General features: G+C 39.2%; 1 protein-coding gene, 1 long non-coding RNA gene and 1 pseudogene across 2 annotated transcripts in view; 2 read left to right on the top strand and 1 right to left on the bottom strand.

The window, feature by feature from the left end:
• Positions 1-5160: 5160 nt before the first annotated feature.
• Positions 5161-7633, top strand: LOC140941262 (transcription initiation factor TFIID subunit 7-like). The gene has a single exon (XM_073390242.1). The coding sequence runs from the start codon at positions 5274-5276 to the stop codon at positions 6252-6254; it is 981 nt and encodes a 326-aa protein (XP_073246343.1). The 5' UTR covers positions 5161-5273; the 3' UTR covers positions 6255-7633.
• Positions 7634-11517: 3884 nt separating this feature from the next.
• Positions 11518-18280, bottom strand: part of LOC140941743 (transient receptor potential cation channel subfamily A member 1-like) — a 171050-nt pseudogene continuing 164287 nt past the window's right edge.
• Positions 17675-18280, top strand: part of LOC140941502 (uncharacterized) — a 9526-nt gene continuing 8920 nt past the window's right edge. Inside the window, exon 1 of the long non-coding RNA XR_012166471.1 lies at positions 17675-17924. This is a non-coding gene — a long non-coding RNA (uncharacterized lncRNA). The remainder of the gene's footprint in view (positions 17925-18280) is intronic.

Genomic DNA, 18280 nt, shown 5'->3' with positions numbered 1-18280 from the left:
AATAATCGTGTTATTATGTGAATAGGTTTGTCAATCAACCGTAAGCTACTCTGAAGTTGTCGTCATGGCAACTTCACGGGTAATTGGTTTGTGTTATTGTGCGACTTAGTAAAGAAGTCAGAACGTATAATTACGCTTTTGTTGTAAAGGATTGCAGCACAAGAGTGATAAATTGTTGAATGCAAAGCACCGTTTTTAGTTCTTAGTCTTTGATTTGGGCTTTTTGTCACCATCTCCATCAATCTCAGCGCTATTATATAACCCATTTGAATTATATACGGTACGACGCGAGTCATGATAATACGAAAGACGAAACCGGATGCATCTGTGCCTAGATACATCTTTCTCTACGAATCCTTCAGTAACAGTGCACAACAAGTCAGCGACTGTTCTGAGAGCTTAGGTCTTAAGTCAGATGAGAATCAATAACGTACAAAGACTAATGACGGAACGTGCTTAACTAGAGCACATAGCCGTAGGTTTGACGTCATTTTTTCAAAATCAGCTTGTTACATGCTAATAAAACAGTAAGTTTACAGAACTGATTTAAACCTTAAGTTAGCTTGAGTTAACTTGTTGCAACACTAATGAATTATTCGCAATAGCCACGATGAAACTTGGGTTTCTGAAGGGTGCTTTGGAAGGTTTAACTTGTTGTCTTCTGATAGACCTAACAAACGAAAAAGAGGATAGAAAGAATTAACTTAATTGCATTGGTGAGAGCAGTCCAGTACAGGTTTTCTTTTTCTTACAGAGTATAAGTTCATAACGTTTGTGGGGAGGCACGAAATACGAGCTCCCCTAAAAGGGTTCCTAAAAACGCCTGCGTGGGAGGCTAATAACGCTTAGGTTTGTTGACATATTACATTACAAAAGACTAATCAACTTCAGCATTGCACACTTAAAAACAATTTTTTTTTATATAAATAAAAATACAAATAGAAACATTGAAATTATTAATAATGAAATGATTATAAAGGTACTTGCTACCTTATGAATAATGCCGGTTCAGTATTGCCCCTCAACGCTAGTCTATGTTTCCTGAGTGTGATAAGAAAATTTACTACCAATTCAGTTATGATGTACTGAGTCGGGTTTAAAGCTGATTACTGAGGGAGCTTTAGCATCTACGACGGGGACGGCAACAAGAACGGCGAAAAAGAAATAGCTTTAGATTTGCAAAACAATGGTTGTCATTTACAAAAAAAAATTCGGAAAATCTGGTTGGAAAGTTAACGGAACACGACTTTTCCGAGTCGTTTCAGTGGAAAATTTCTGTGATCAACGAAACGTCTGAAAAGGTAGTCCTGTTTTTCCGGCGGTCGGAAAATTCCAAACGGAAATTCGCGTTCCATTTCCTCAAAGTCATCTTTTTATACCATTTTTAGGCTTTCGCAGCTGTTTTTTTGGTAAATGGAACTAGTGATATGATTTCTGCAATAAAGGCGATTCCGGGACGAAATTTAACAGTCCTAAATTTTGCTTACGTGATTTACCTAAACTGTGAACCGGCCTCTCGCCATGTAAATGGCACACTTACTCGAGGTCCTGCAGTGTCCTTGGATTAATTTATATTTTCTTTTGTTTTTGCGTGTTCATGTTAAGTATGATAATCAGCTCTACAATCAACTCTCTTTAGAGGGTGCGAATGGGGTTAACAGTTAACGGATATTTGGCCAAAATAACAGTAGTTAACTGATATATAATTGGCCAAAAAATTAGTAGTTAACTGATAAGTGAAACGTTTACAATTAAGTGATATTGTATTAATATTAATGAAAGCAACAAAGTTTTGCAAACAGAAATGCTATTTTCTGACATTTTTTTTGTTTCGCTGTTGACCCGCTGGCACATTAGCTGATATTAGTATGTCTGAAAAGGCACCAGGGCAGTACCCGACAAACAGAAAACGTCAATCAAAGAGCTGGTCTGGTTGTAAAAAACTCAACAAATAATTCGTTTTCTAATATTAACAAGATTTCTGTGTTCGGAAAGAGAAAATACCGCTTTCATGGACCCAAAAGATCGTCAAGTTAAACATTACTACCATTAAAAAAGCTGTGACTCTTAGCATTGGATCTGGCCGAAAAGAATTCCTGAGGGTTCAAAGAAATCAGCAATCTTTTTAAGTACATGGAATTTGTACTTACTTGAAATCATTTTTGTAACTGATGTTGGAGTTCTAACTATTGAGACTTTTTTAATAAGAAGAAAAGCTTGTGTTTAAGCCGGTCTTTCTGAGATAGTCTCGGCAGTTTCATTTCTTAAAACCCTCGGATATCTTTATGAGGCTTTTGAAATACGCGAAAAAAGTACGTCTGCGAAAACGGTAGCATTGAGGGACGCGAAAGAAGATGTCGACAAAATCTGTATCGAGGTATAAAAAACTTCTGACAACGCAGGTGGAAAGCCTACACTGGTTTCTCACTTCAACACAAAACATTTAGTGCTTTGAACTACGCCCAAGACTTTAGAACCACAGTAAAGCAATCGCTTAAAAGAACTACGAGCTCGAAGTGGGCTACACTCACGAAAAGTCGAATTGTCACGTGTCATGTCATGCCTTTGTCATCACTCTCAACTATGTCTCTCCCATCGGTGCAAAGTTTGCACCTATGGGAGAGACAATTGAATTCCAAAAATAATGGTCCAGTTTTGTTATCTAAGACTATATTTTGGCGTTGATAATGTTTCTCCTCGTCTGTTGCAATGGATTGTAAGGATTAAAAATGGATTGAAATGTAGGCCAACAACAAGGTACAGGACATACAGCAACCAGATAAGTACAAGACTGATTTCGATCAGATAATGAAAGTGCCGAAGAAGGTGACTTTTGAAGTAGTTTATGGCAGGACATGCATGGGAAGATCAGTACGAGATCATGACTGGTGCATCTGGATCTATTTTGGTTATACGACTTATATTTCCAGTAACTAATAAATCGAACTGGTGGCAGAGTTCAATTAAATTTATACCTTGATTTTAGTATGGCCTACCCCCAAAAGTGATTGACTCGCTGAAAGAAGGAAAATTCGGGTTATGACGGAATAATGTTCGCTGTAGGGAAGTGAAAGTTAATAGCTAATCATCACAATTAGTAGTTAACTGAGAATTGGCCAAAAAAATAGTAGTTAACTGATATTTGGCCGAATATTAAAAAAGTGGTTAACTGAGAATTGGGTACCCCCATTAGCACCCTCTCTTTACAGCAGACACAACAGGTGACCTCGAGTTAGAGTCCTCATTACAGCGTGTCCGTCATTGCGCGAGTTAATTTCAGGTAAACGTCTGTAATTTACTTTTGTCTTTTTGGATTTAGCTGTTATCCGAATTATCGAGGTGTCCGCAAAGCGAGAGTTGGCTGTATGCTTTGTTAAGAATAAAAAAGACAATAAAAAAAGAGACAAAGAAATAAAGTAATGGGAATTTACACATGACATTCAGTAGCGGCTGGTTATCCATCGAATTTCTAACCCTCCCAACAGGCTCCCTATGAGTTTCTTTACGTTTAACACTATCACGGGCCTAGTTACTATCTCATTCAGGTGCGGATCCACACCTGTTTCCACCGTTTCACGGCAATCCTTCAGATTTTTCATAATAGATATATTTTTAATAAAGAAACACTTTTCAAGTTGCAAGGCTTTATCCCAGTAGAATGGAACAAGCCAATATCCTGTCTGAATGACTCAGAGACCCAGGAAAGGGGACTTCAGGGAGTTAAAATCGAAAAAATTTCCTAGGGCGGGGGACATGCCCCGAACTCCCCTAGAAGCTTGCGCCTTCGGCGTTCGTTTAGGAAATCGTTCAAACATTTATCCTAGATCTGCGCCTGTCTGATTTACAACTTAGTAATCATAGTTAGAAGAGACGAATTCTCTCAAACCTGCGTGCAGGCTCATGGCCCCCTCTTCCTCCCTCATCCATGCTGGAAGAGGACGACCTAGCCTCCCACGCAGGCGTTTCAGTTTAGGGCGGAGCTCGTATTTTGTGGGGAGGGATGAAAAACGAGCTCCCCTAAAAACGCCTGCGTGGGAGGCTAAGGACGACCAGGTGGGTCGCAAAAATGGCATTTTGGGAGTGAAAGAGAAGCATAGAGCTTGGTTTATGACTCAAAGGAGTCATGAGTCAAAGTTTGAGTTAGGGATTAAACTGTCGGAAACTGACTGAAAATGGTATTTAGTGTTAAGCACTGACAACAGTGTTAACAGGATTAAACACTTACTATAGCGGTGATTATTGCAAGTACAGTGTGCATTTATCAAAGCCGAGTTATCGGCAGCGAATCCGAGAGATTCGAACCTTTTTTTCTTGACTCGACCAAGAGGCTTTATTGGCAAAGCTTTTAAATTTTATCTTCAATTAGATTTGGTAGTTATTGGATCTTTATTGCCGCATTATGACCCATTTTCTAATTGACTCATTCATAATTGTTCTCTCCGTTTCCTTGATTCTGTGGGTGTTAAGAGTTCTGGGTCAGGGCTAAAAGCAGAGTGCGCGGATATTTTTCATCAGAGCCCGATCTCTGGTTGTTACGCCATACTGACGAGCCCCAAAGAGGGCAAAACAGCTGTATATGGCTACAATCCCGCTCTGTTTTGAGTTCTTTCGGTGTCTTGTTGATGTCTTGCAGAGTTAATTTTCACGTAGTACGATCAGCATTGCAGTATTCTCCTTGCAGAATTTAATATGTGTAATCCTCGTATGACGGAAAAGAGAAAACGATATCTGTAAATAACTCATGTCAAGCCATCACGGTCATTCATATAATGAACCTGCATCCTTACTTGTAATCCTTTGCTTGCTTGAGATGCTTTGCTTACTTGAGGTGCTTTGCATACTTAAGGTGCTTTGCTTACTTGAGGTGCTTTGCTTACTTTGGATGCTTTGCTTGGCCCGGCCAGTTCCGACTTTGGCAAGCGTCCTAAGTGTTCGTCGCTCTTCGACATGACTTAGGTTTTTATGGATAGTTGAAAAGGGTGTTTCAGATATTATGGGAAAAGGCAATGGACTCTCACTGAAGAGAAAAAGATAGGCTTGACATGACTGACATGAGAATCTGCGATTTGGGTTCAATTGAAGGGTTAGCATAGAGGAGAAGGCCCTGGGAACGAAGTATATTTTGTGGTAACATACACAAAGTACAAACTCGGAATTCGTGTGCTTCTTGTCTCAGTGTTGGCCAAGGCAAGGCAGATTGAAGAAGAAAAACGTAAAAATAAGTCAGAATAGCGCAGAACCATTGGCTGCGCCTCTTTTGTGGTCAAATAATAATGTCCTCTAAATCGAAGTTTGATGGAAGTGAACTGGAAAATCAATTTATTCTTCGTGTACCTCAGGTATATGCATCCGGACTCCGACACGCAATCCAAAATGACTCACTTAAAGAGAGGCTCTCGATTGAATTTCAAGCCGATCATAGACACGCCACAGTGAGGTTTGATGGAGCAGCTTTATCGGCAAAGCTTTTGGATTTACCATGCATAATAGAGTCTCATAAAACTGTGGACAACAGGAGCTTTTACAAGACTGCAGACATCTGCCAAATGCTTGTTTGCTCTGAAGATGACAGCACAAGAGAGGAGATATCCCCTAAGAAAGAATCTAAGAAATTTATTTGGAATCATGGGATAACAGGCCCACTTAAAAATGTTCGGAAACGAAGATTTCGAAAAACAGCTAAGAAGAAGGTTGTGGAATCTCCAGAGATTGAAAAAGAGGTAAAACGTTTGCTTAGGACTGATCTTAGTGCTTCTAATGTCAGCTTTGAGGTACTACAAGACGAGGAAAAAGCAGATGAGAATGTGGTGTCTGATGCTGACATACTGAACAGTTCTATGCCTTCACCACTGTCCCGGGACCCAGGGAAAGATAGTGTTAGCGATGATGAAGACAGGAATGAACTTTTTGCCATCCTCCAGGAGGCTAGTAGTGATGAGCAAGATGAGGCTGATACTCAGCAGGAAGATGATGGAGATGATAATGAGGTTAATGTTGATGTAGAAATGGAGGAAAGTGCTTCCAATTCTTTTGGAGAAAGTGAAAATCATTGTCAAGCTTTGTTAGATTCAGCAAGAGAGAAACTGAGACAGATTCAAGCAGCTCGTACAGAGCAGGAGAGGCGCATTGAAGAAGCCTCTAATCTGTTTCTGAAACAACGATTTGAGAAAGCTTTAGAGGAGATAAAATCTCAGGAGGCCAAACAAGAACTAGAGGTTTCAAGGCTCGAAGCTGATGCTTTCTCTAAGCCATGAAACGTACAGTGACAAGCAAGTGAATTATGTTAAACTTTGACCACTCAACTCCATTTACACCTAATTGGGTATGAGTTTACTAACTTAAATGGATCGACTCATGAACATATTTTAAACTTATCAGATCACTCTGTGAGAAACTGTAGGTATTGGTCTTGTTGACAACACTTCTTGAAATTCATTTAATAATGGTTTTATTTTGTATTATTATTATTATTTATTTATTCCTCCAATTCCTAGCTGATACATAGTTATGTAAATATAACGTGAAAAAAGTAATATAGTAACAGATAAAGATTAACAAAGAAAAAAACGCATAAAACAGAAATTACAACACTTAAATTGAATTACATTGTATATTGGAAGGAGAGGAGAGGGGCACATCTAGATAAACTAATATTGTGCCCCTTAAAGTTATGTATAACAAAGGACATTGTCTGTTACTTGTTTGTTAAGTTTATAAAAGAAAAAGTAAGATTTACATAAGAAGAAGCAGTCAGTTGGTCAGCGAGCATGATGGCTGCGTTTTTTGCTGGCTCTGCTAACTTGAGATAATTTCTTGCTTGTTCTTATGTAAATCTTAAGTAAATCTTAATAATGGTTAGGGGCTTTAAATTGTTAATCTCTTATAAGTCAAAGATTACCAATTCACCTGCTTATGTTTACATGTACAATTGAATAGTGGAATTTTTGCAATACAAGCTATCATTGAATAGTGAAAAAATATGCTTGTTTTCCTAACATAATGATATTGATGACAAGTTTGTTGCATGTTGTGCTTTCTAGTTAGGTCTGGAGGGGAACAGTTCTTTTCTTTCGGAGAGAATACTGTTGTTTCCTGAGATGAAGTCAAGGGAAACGTCAGGACTCGAGGAAATACCAAAATAACTGGTTTCCCGAGGGACCTGACGTGAGTTATTTTATTATATTCCAAGAATTCCACTTCAACAGCAACAAAGAATAAAGGGTGGATCAAAACAAACTTGTAAGAACCCAAATTGATTTCTTGAAACCACTGAATGGAAGATTTACAAACTACTTTCCATGAATTATCTGCACCTTTTCCCTCCACTAGCTGCTGTATCTATTCTTGGGTAACTTAGAGTGTAGCTTGATGCTCCATGTGTGTGTGGGTTGTTGTTTTCATTCACCAAAGTAAAATCTGGCAGTGTTTTCCCCTCCTTTTGTCATGCCTCTTTCCACCATGCTTTCATGATGTGCTGTTGTATAATTTCTGAGCGGGGTACAATTGCTTTTTTTAAAAATAACTTTATTTGTATCATGAGCAGAATACATTTGAATTTAGTCTGGCCATCTAGCCAAGAATCAACCAATGGCATTCCCCTGTATAGCTGAATAAAAGTCTGGGAATATAACAATATCATTATTATTCATTCAAAATATTTTGCCGTTTCTGATTACTCCAGTACTTCAGTCCAGCGGCTAATTCTTTGTAACCAGCCAGCGGTTACCATATTTGAAAGATGTAGGCAATATAGAAGTCATATCATGGTAATAAAATCGCAACCCTGTTTCCAGGCAATGGTGTTGTCTCCTACAGTGGCTGCACGAGTGAGCTCAAAAAAATGTGGAAATAGTTCACGGCTAACCGAAGAGGAAATAGCCAAGTTTCAGACAAATCTAAATGGAAGAAATACAAGAATAGGCAAAAAATATTGCCTTAACAATTTGGATCTCATCTACTTTTTAAGTAGTGTCTGTAAGAAAAAAACATCTGTTTATATCCTGAAACCATGCCGAGAAACAGGCGTATGTTTTGGGACATTACTAAACCACGAAACAGCAATTTTTGTTTTCAAATTTTTTTTTGAACAACGAAACCAGGAGCTTGGGCTCCTGACGAAACTCATTAAATTGATAGTTGACAACAGTAAGAGAACTTTGAGAAAGCTAACCAATGCAGAAACCCGCCTGGGTCAGCAAAAGCCCAAAAGGACCTGGGCGACCTGGAACAGTCCAGAACACGCTCGGTCACTCGCAACCACCCTCGTGCACAGGCTGCCCAAGCTCAGTGTGTGAGTTTAATCATTAACACATGTAGTTTCATATTGCGTAATTTAAAATGGCCGTGAATATAAAGGATTTGTATGGGAATTCAGGTAAAAGATTCAAATCGATAAATACTCGCTAGAATGTTCAATAAAATACAGCTTACCGTATTTACTTTGCTTGTTTTTGTTTGCTGTGTGGTTATTTTTCCGATCCATTGCGATTTAAGCGATTTCCTTTAACCCCGAGTTTCCACTGTAAGAGAAAGGACAAGGCTTCACAGTCCAGTTCGGAATGCCCCATGCGAAAAAAAATCCTCAGCTTGAAATCGCCAAGCAGCCACAAATCAAACGCCGAATCCAAGCCAATATGTCCTAGTTTCATTTCATCTCATTAGCCGAGCAATCCAGCAACTGCAACCGACGCCAAGCGGCAGGTTGTTTTCCAAAATCTCTCCACACATATCATTAATTTTCATTTGTCAAAATTTTATTAGTTTCAGTTACCATTTCAGTTACCTTGTTCTTATTCGGTTCCTGGGCCGAGCTACAATCTCACAACTACATTGCACGCTGGAAAATAGCCAGAATTTTTTACAGCGTTTGCTCCTTCCCCCACTTTTTTCATATTTATACTAAGTCCACAGCCACTCCGACCTATCACGGAAATTTCGCGCTTTTTGTGATTTTCAGTGGTCGCAACTTCGAAAATGGTAGGTTAAATTCACGAGCAACAAGCCAAATAACGCAGACGAATTACATCACCTTACTCGCTTCTTTGAGAAAGTGGACTCTTAGCTACCGTCACTCCTAATGATACTCACTAGACAGCCAATAAAGATGAAAAATGGCTGTAAACGAGGAAAAAAATCTCCGTTTTCAAAAAAAGAACTTAACAAAAAAATGGCATACAAACTAAATTTCAGCCGTTATTATAGCTTTACGAAGCAAAATGACTACGTCAGAATGACGTTTCCAGAGAACTCAAGCCTTCAGTGCTTTCGAGAACAGCACCACCTGCACTTTCCATGGTAACCCCAAATACGGAGTCACGAAATCCTATGGATTGTTTGTATGTGGAAAATCACTCGTCAACGAAAGATTTTGTACAGCATTTAAGGATTAAAAGCAACGCTATTAAAACATGACGTTTTGAAAACGTAAAAAGTGCCGGGCGTCAATAGTTTAAATTGTAATATTAAATTCTGAGTCGTGTTGTTTTAGGGCTCCATCCACAGGCATCCATATATTTTTCAAAATGGATTTTTGCCCTTTGCTTGAACCTTCCATCCACGCTAGTTGTTGTTGTTGTTGTTGTTGTTGTTTTTTGTATTTTGGCGCACCTAGGGGCGCACGTAAATGGGCGTTTGGAGTCCAAAAACGCAGATGTGGAGATTTTTGAAAACGCCGACTTCTCTTTTACTTGTGGGCGTACGAAAACGGATGCTTAGGAATATTTCGATGTCATACATCACATAATATATAACAATTATTCACCGAAGTGGAGGTGGCTAGTCCTGGATATTTACCGAACTGCGAAGCAGTGAGGTAAATATCCACGACTAGCCACCGACACTGAGGTGAATAATTGTTTTAGTATATACTAAAACAGTGAGATAATTGAGCACAAAAATGACGATTTTTAACTCAAATACTGTTGCCAACGATTACAATTTTGGCGCGTAATGACCGGGCGGCCGCGGCCGTCGCTTTTTCTTGCCGACAATTAAAACTTTTGAAGGCATTTGTTTAGCTCTTGCGGGAAAATTTCTTCAAAAGGAGTTGTGAATTCTTTTTGTATTTAAAATCATTCTATAAAAAAAGATTATTAAATTTAGTTTTAAGCTTATTTATGAACAACTCAACTAAATAAATTAACGCAAGACTTAAACTTAATTTGCATTTGTAAACAAAAAACTTTTTCACCGGTTTTATCGATAAATTCGTGTCAAAAAGTCAAAGTTTTACCTATTAAAACTTCCAATCCGAACTTCGTCACCTTCTTCGTGTATTTCGGAAACAGCTTGCTTGATTAGTTGTGAAATTTCTTTGTTTGCTTACGGCAGCAAACCGGGAAGGCATTTTGCTCGCAACTTACGCGAGTTTGGCGTCGCTCGCTCGGAGGAACTGGAGGTGAATCAGTGAATAGTGCAGGATATTCACTGATTGAGTAGCCAATCAGAGCGCGCGAAAAACGCTATCCACTGTTTTAGTATATACTAAATAGATTTAGATTTAGCCAGGACTAAAAGCGAAGCTCTCTTTAATGTTTATAGTTTTCTGAAAGAAAATACAAAATCGAGTAATACTTAAGACAAGGTGAAAACAACGAGAACGGTAAAAAACAACAACAATAGATCTAATTAGCAAAAAACAACTTTGCACGTGCAGCACACTTTTTTGTACATTTCCTTGCCGTTGTTTTGCACGACTAAAACGTGAAACTTCATTTAACTTCCTACTTACACGTTTTATGGTGGAAATGTTTGTGTTTCTGTTCACTCTGTTTTTTCTTTATCTAAGTTAATGTAGATACTAAAATTTAGTGGAAAGAAAGACCGTTTTTTTTGTTTTTTCACTCTTTAAAAGTCCGGCCGGACATGTGATATATTACTGCCGAAACGAGCAAGTTGCTTGAAATGCAAAATTTCACCTCAGCTATAACATACTCCTCCCCCGACGGGCTGACGTCTGACTTCCTTCCCCCTCCCCCAGCGTCTGTTCGGACGGGAGGTCGTACGCTGACGTCATAACCAAATTTTCTCAGATGGATAGATTACCAAATTATTTTAGCTGTGGTGCTACGCTCGCGCGCGGAGCTGCGCTATTACTAGCACTACTCATGCTCTTTAAAGGATGCTATCGTATTTCCACCGTTTTAGCCTCTTTATTTGGATGGGAAAAAACTATGCAAATACGATACGTATCGATACCGCCTTTTTTTTCGAAAACGGAGTAAAAAAATCTCCGTTTTCAAAAATATCGGGATTCGTGCAGAGAGGGCCTCAGTGACACACAAAAAAACTCCAAAGCACAAGCTTACAGAAGAAAGATTTGCATGGTTTCCCAAAACTTCGGGTTTTATTAAAATGCTTGCATTTTACCGAACAGTAAACACCATTTTACCACAGCTCTATTTCCAGAAAGTCGAATGTCATTGACAAGGCGAGTCGTCATACCGTCATTCAAAATCTCTTGGTACTATTCGGCGCAAGAACAGTTATCCATAATTGTAGGACAGCACGCGTACTTGTACACCTGTGCAGCGGCGATTTTTTGCGAAAAATGTCCATCGCATCTCTGTTTTTAATTCTTAAAGTCACTTGGGTATGTGAGCAGGCATATCAACTCGGTTCTTTAAAACAATGTTCGACAGTTAAAGTCAAAGCGTAGATTTTGTTCGCGTTCTATAAATTTGTTGTTACTGATTCTGAATCAACTCACGAGACCTGCACACCCGCTATCTGTTCCCTGGGTGAGAGGTTTTCCTCCCATGCAGCGGCATGCTTCAGTATCAGCCGCCGGCGGAGAGATCTTTGCCCGAAGCCGCGGGGAAAAAACTTGATCGAAAACGGAAACCGCCTACACTGCCTACATAGGTCGCTATCGCGGCTTCGCCGTGAAGAATTAGGTAAGGAGAAAAACGTCTCTGACAACCCAGGGTAACTTATCTGTAGACGAAGTGAAAAGAACGAATACTCGCAGGCAAAAAAAAAACATCATCCTATTTTTCTTCTTTGGTTATAACTTAAAACTGTGCAGATCCATAGTTGGCACTGTTGAGTAAATCAGTCATCGGTCAAACGTGTGCTGATATCATTCTTGGATATTATTGCTTGATGCAATTTCTCTAAAAGTAGTCGTTGCTCCTTGATTTCGCTGCTGAGTGAGTTGATTCTAAAAGCAAAGGAAAAATGACGTGATAACGAGATGTTGATCCCGAAGACTCAACTATTATGTTGATCCAGAAGACTCAACTACTACTAACAGCAACAAAATACAACAACGACTTAAACAAATTATATCCACTACCGTAATTAAGTAAAGTAGAACTTTATTTACACAGGGTAGCCCATTCAGCTCTAAGGCTGGTCTCCATAGGGCACCTGTATCTCAAAAAATTAATTTACATCAAGAATTTTCATAACTACTACATTTAAAAAGCCTAATAAAAATACAATACTAGAATTTAAGAACTACATTAAAAAGACTAAAAATATAATGCAAAATCACATTTAAAGCCTAAAATAGGAATAAAATATCAAAGTTATGGTAAAAAGAAATCTCTTGCTCGGCGTCAGAACGTTTGAATGCTTTCACTCTTCACAATGTTTAAAGGGAGTTTGTTAAAAATTTTTGCGCCAGTAAGAAGAAAGGTCCTTTTCCCAAAATTTTGTTTAACGTTTGGTAGGGATAGCCTCATACTTTGCCTTGCGGAATAATTGTGAATGTTCGAAAATCTAGTAAAATATAATGAAAAATAACTAAGAACTAATGAGTGAAGACAGAGAAAAACGAGTTCAGCCTTGTGGTAAGAGCGTCTGCTGGAAAGAGTCGGCCAGTGCAGCTGCTCTATTGCTTCAGATGAGCGAGAGCAACGTGTGATAATCCGTGCAGATCTATTCTGTAGGCGCTATAGTCGATCTATATCTTGCTGTAGAAGGTTACTCCAGGCAATGTCACAGTAATCAAATAATGGAAGAATTAAAGCGTTGTGAACAGGTGTTGCTGCCTCTTTTGTGACGAAACTTCTAACACGGCCCAGGATACTAACTTTTGACCCCACCTTTTTACACTCATAGTCCGCGTGAGCCTTCCAAGTCATAAAGTTGTCAAACACCACGCCTGGGTATTTAAAAGTAGTTTCGCAAGATATGGACTTTCCGAGAAGATTAAGATTTAAAATGCAATCGCGCTCTTTATGCCTTTGAGATGTAAATAGTACACACTTAGTTTTTGAAACATTTAGAACAAGATTATTGTCTTCTAGCCATTCAGATAAACACTTAAGATCTTGGTTAACGTAAAAAATTAAATTGTGTACAGTTGGACCAGCAAGATATAAAACTGTACCGTCAGCGCACACATTTACAGAACACACGGGACGAAAAAACGGATTTACCGAACGTCAAAGGTGAAGTCAAACGCGCGATAAAGGCCACCTTTGCACACCTTTGTACAACTTTGACGCGCGACAAATGTTTACATTTGCCCGCGGTCAAAGGCGCGTCTTCAGGCGATAAAGGCCGTTTTTGTCACGCCTTTAACCCCTACCTTTGACGCGCGTCAAAGGTATATTTCATTAGCATTTGTACCCCTATCAAAGGCGTCGTCAAATATGTCTGAGATTCAGGCCAAAGGTGTGACAAAAGCGCGGCAAAGTTATGTCTGTGATTAAAGTCAAAGGCTTGTGAAAAGTGTCGTCAAAAATGTCTGAGCCTCAGGTCAAACGTGTGACAAAGTTGTCGTCAAATGCGTGTGAGATTTAAGTCAAAGGTTTAACAAAGGTGTTGCCAAATATGTTTGTTTTTTTTCCTCCCCTCGCATCGCGCCTCTCGCTCGTCTCGCGCTTCGCGTGAATTCCTCGTTCTCCTCGCGTTTCGCGCGAATGCCGCGTTGTTGCCTCGCTAGTCATAAGCGCTTGATATACAGGCTAGAATCCAACTTGAGATTTTCAGTCAAATTCAATTGCAAACTGGATACCGTTTAAGAAGGTGGACAGATAAGAGATTGAGTTCTTAATCTTGTACTTTATTGTCCTAAAACCTCACTAGATGATTAGAAAGCTGAATAATTCCGATTAAAACTTTTTTAAACGCATAAAAATGGTTTTTTAAAACATTTTCACGATTTATTGTCTAAAGTACTCAATGCAGTTTGTCAATGGACAATCATAATGACTGCCGCAAATTTTTGAAGCACTATAAATGTTCCAGATTCACGCTGTTGTCACGGACGGCAACCTGCAAAATAGTTTAAAACACTCTTTCACGAAAGCCAGTGCTAAAATCATGGTAAGTAAGAAATGTTCTTGATCAGGAGCCCATCTGTCTTGATGTTATCTTTGCGAAGATTTCCATTCTAGAGCAAATGAGTCACGAATTACGAACGGGCTCTCAGTGTAAGGGCTCTTGTAAGGGCCCTTACACCCTTACAACTTGACACTCTCACAAATGAAAGGCGTCTGGACCCAAGTATTCGGAGAGGTAGCTGATCATAAGATGTCTTCATCGTTTCTCGATAAACATTAAGACTTTTCACCCTGTTGCAAGGTTAGTTTATTGTGTGGCTAACGTACTTAACGGTACACTGCTCCTAACAGTTAAGTCATGAAGTCTGCCGGTTTTTCGATGTGTCCATACTAGTAAGTCGTTTCCATTCGTAAACAAGAAAAACATTTCACACCGCTTTGCGTGCGTGTAATTGCTCTTTCCGTTTTAAAGGCAAACCCCGTTGAACGATGGGTGAACACAATATTTTTTCGGTTATCCAACAGGATGGAAATAAGTGGCCGAGTATTGTTAAGTTTAGCCAAGCCAACTGCGCGAAATTATTTACACGTGGACTGAATGAACTTGTATGACAATTGCGATCCGGTATTGCGTCAAGCGACTTGTAATATTTTTAAGACCCCAAATTTAAAAGGTTATTAGTTAAATACGCATTCGTTACATTTAAGGGACCCTCGCCTTATCTGTCCAGTAACTTCACTAAAAGTGTCTCCATCTTACAAATATTTTTGTAAGTTCAGGCGCTATATAGTTACGCTGCTCTTCTAACATGATTTCAATCACTCTCGTCAGGTGTCATCAGGATAAATCATTAGGCGACTGCAAAGAAAACAATTCTTGGACATTCCTATTTGGTTGGCATGCGTGGTTACTAGCTGCAATTGAATTGTGCGGTGCTCCGACCAAGGACGTATGATTTTGAAGAAGAATTGACATTTGACGAAAGTTTTATAATATTCCGCTCGCTGGAGCAATTCAAGACCCGCACTAGCTGTCGTAGTTCCTTACGCTTGCTCCGAAATTCCGTTTGGCAAAACAAATGGTTCACAAACCACGGACTCTCGATTCCAAAACAACAGACTCAGTGAATCTTATACAAAAACCTTGCATTTCGTGCCCAATAATACGAAAATGAGCGGCGAATTTACGTCAATCCTGGTACAGCTTTTTCACATGTCGTAACACAACGGTAGTTCACGTGGATCGAAAGCGGGAAAAATTAATTCGAAAAATGATGGCTGCTCTTTTTTTCACGAATCACGACAAAAAAAAAGCTAAACACAGTTTATGACTATAGTAGGAGAACATGCTTGAAAAAAACACTACTTCTTTCAAGATAAGCAACATCGGTGAGGATCACTACTTTTGCTCGCTGTAGAGTGAGTGGTATTTCGTTCAATGTAATTTTTTCCATAAACAACCAGCTGGAAGGTTGAACATTATGCTTACTTAATTGAGAATAGTCATGGGGTTCCAGATGTTAATTTGTGGACGATTATTTTACCCCTATTGGTCTACCATATTAAAGTTTATGACAGCCAACGTCAAAAGAGTATTAGAATATGAGTCGTTGAATGGGTTTGTATTATTCCGTGAAAGGATGAATGGATGATGAAGTCATGAATATATGAAAATCATATATCAGAACTGAACCAATTCAATGATCTGCTCCCAGTTGGCTCGTTGGCTCAACTGGTAGAGCGCTTCACCGGTATCGTAGAGGTCAAAGGGTGTAGCGTTGCAGTTGTGTCCTCCGTTGCAGTTTGGTCCTCTCACGTATCAACCAACAGAATGGCTTTTTATTTCTTCCAAAGTGCGTTGTGATCGTGTCTTCTTCATGTGACTTCCCAGCTAGGGGAGGGCTGTAGTATGACTTTTGTTCGTTTCGTTTTCCTTAGCCTGAGATCAGGCTCTATTTTCCTTTCGCTTTGAACCCGCGCACAAGGCGAAACGAACATAGAGCCTTATACAAACCTTCTACGAAACGTCTTCAGCCACTTTTTTGATTGATTGACATTTGCCGAATCAGCCAACCAAAACTACTTCCGTTCCTTGTTTTTTTAGTATGCAAATTTTTCATACGTGGGAAAAATGCAGACTCGCTGTCTTGACAAATAGCTTTTATCTTTTAATTTTTTCAACTAAAAATAAAACGGTCAGCGCAATCACATTTAACTTCTTGCGACATTACATGTAAAGGAGATCTCGGAGGTTATTTCTGTTAGCGTAGAAGGTAAAAAGTTTTCGAAAAGACGGCGACACGATGTTTTAGTTTTATGTTTTGGATGGGAGCGCTCGAATTAAAAATACTGAAATATCTATTTGTCTGTTGCCTTAATATTTTCCTCGGACATTTTCCCCGATTGTCAGTACATAAATCTTTAAAGATCTTGGAGAAATATATCGCCAACTTTTTCAAAGGATATATAAATTATCTCAGAACAAACCAAACGAGTTCTCAAGTGCATTTAATGTAGCTGATTTACTCCCGTGCGTACACTTGCAATTTGCGAATTTACTAGAGAAACAAACGTCTAAAAAAAACATTTTTTTTTTTAAATCCAGTTAAATATTATCTGCCACTTTGGAAAAACGAACGGACACTTCTAAAACTGCATGCTCAACTGACCTATAAACAAAACGAAAAACAATATTACAAACACACTTTGTAGTTCTCCTTAGTTGTATTGTTGCAGGTCTAAAAACTTGGCTCGCTAAATTAACAATCAGCAAAAAGCTAAACGAGCGAGGACACCAGTTTTCCTGGTTTGTTTTTCACAAAAAGCGAAGGCAAAAAACAAGTCTGTTACCGTAACACTAGCGCCACCAGCTTTTATGATAATGCCTGCAAAAATTCCTTGAACAGCGATGCGATGTTTTTCGTCTAATAGGGGGCGATTGAGGTTTCTTTCGCAATGAGCCTCCGCTTGCGTACCCCGTTCAGAAAAGTCATTCCCGGCTAAACTTTCAACTGAAACCACTTTTAAGATGGACAGTATTTTTGTTGGTAAATCAAAAAGCACCTTGTTAGCGGTCAACAACTTGCAGAGGGATTCAACTCCGCGATACACTCACATTAGTTCAGTAAATAAAGCAAATCCAGCGAGAATATGAACAACCATATGAATTTTCTGAATTTCCATGGTGCATATTAAGGCATATTTTCCTACCATAAGACCATAAAACAATAAAAAAGACAGCAAAATCGACCTTCATCTCCGCCGACGGCGGATCATTCACGAAAACAACCACGCGAGGAAGAAGCGCTTTCAACTTCCGGCGTTTCCGACAGCCAATCAGATCTTGTGGCATTGTTATAACAGCCAATCAGCGTTATGGCCAAAATCTGGCCCTAACGAGCAGCCGTTAGAGAGAATGTATGAGAACCGCTAAAATTGGGCCTCATCTCATGTGTATGAAGCAGTTTTGGAGCGTTTTCCCCGATGGGTTTTTGGAGAATTTTACAGAAGTTTGAAGTATGTTCGAAACTTTCCTCGGTCAACCCATATGTTCATATGTTGGAGGGCTAGAAAGCCTGGGACAAGGATGAAAGCACAAGTGCCCAAATAAAGAGTTCGAAGAAGGACAGAAGCAAGAAGAATGATCCAGAAGAAGATTCGAAGTGATGCAATGATTTTTGAGCTTCTGAGGTAAGGTGTTCAACGGGCGCGATCCATTCAACCAAAATTCCAACCGGTCCGACCGGGAAAAGTGGTCCATCTCAAAAGGTGGACCTGTTTTTTTGAAACTTTTCCGGTTGGACCGAACCGATCCATTGAGTTTTGGACCGAAATTTCCGGAAGTTTTGGTTTAATGGATCGCGCCCGTTATTTGCAGTTCTTTCAAAAGGCTTTTTTATATAAAGGATTAGAGTCATGGTACAGATGAGCTCAAGCTAAGCTAGGCTAGCTGTTTTTATAGATCTTGAAGTTGTGAGCTTTTTTGATTTTGCTGCAAATGGTAAGTTAACTTACCTAACCGGGCATGTAAAAAATGACCGTAACAA

Source organism: Porites lutea, chromosome 6, assembly GCF_958299795.1.
Source record: "Porites lutea chromosome 6, jaPorLute2.1, whole genome shotgun sequence".
NCBI classification, from domain to species: domain Eukaryota; kingdom Metazoa; phylum Cnidaria; class Anthozoa; order Scleractinia; family Poritidae; genus Porites; species Porites lutea.
This window is presented reverse-complemented; position numbering and strand designations above follow the sequence as displayed.

Excerpts from the sequence above, each read along its gene's own strand:
- LOC140941262 (XM_073390242.1), top strand. The coding sequence starts at position 5,274 with ATGTCCTCTAAATCGAAGTTTGATGGAAGTGAACTGGAAAATCAATTT.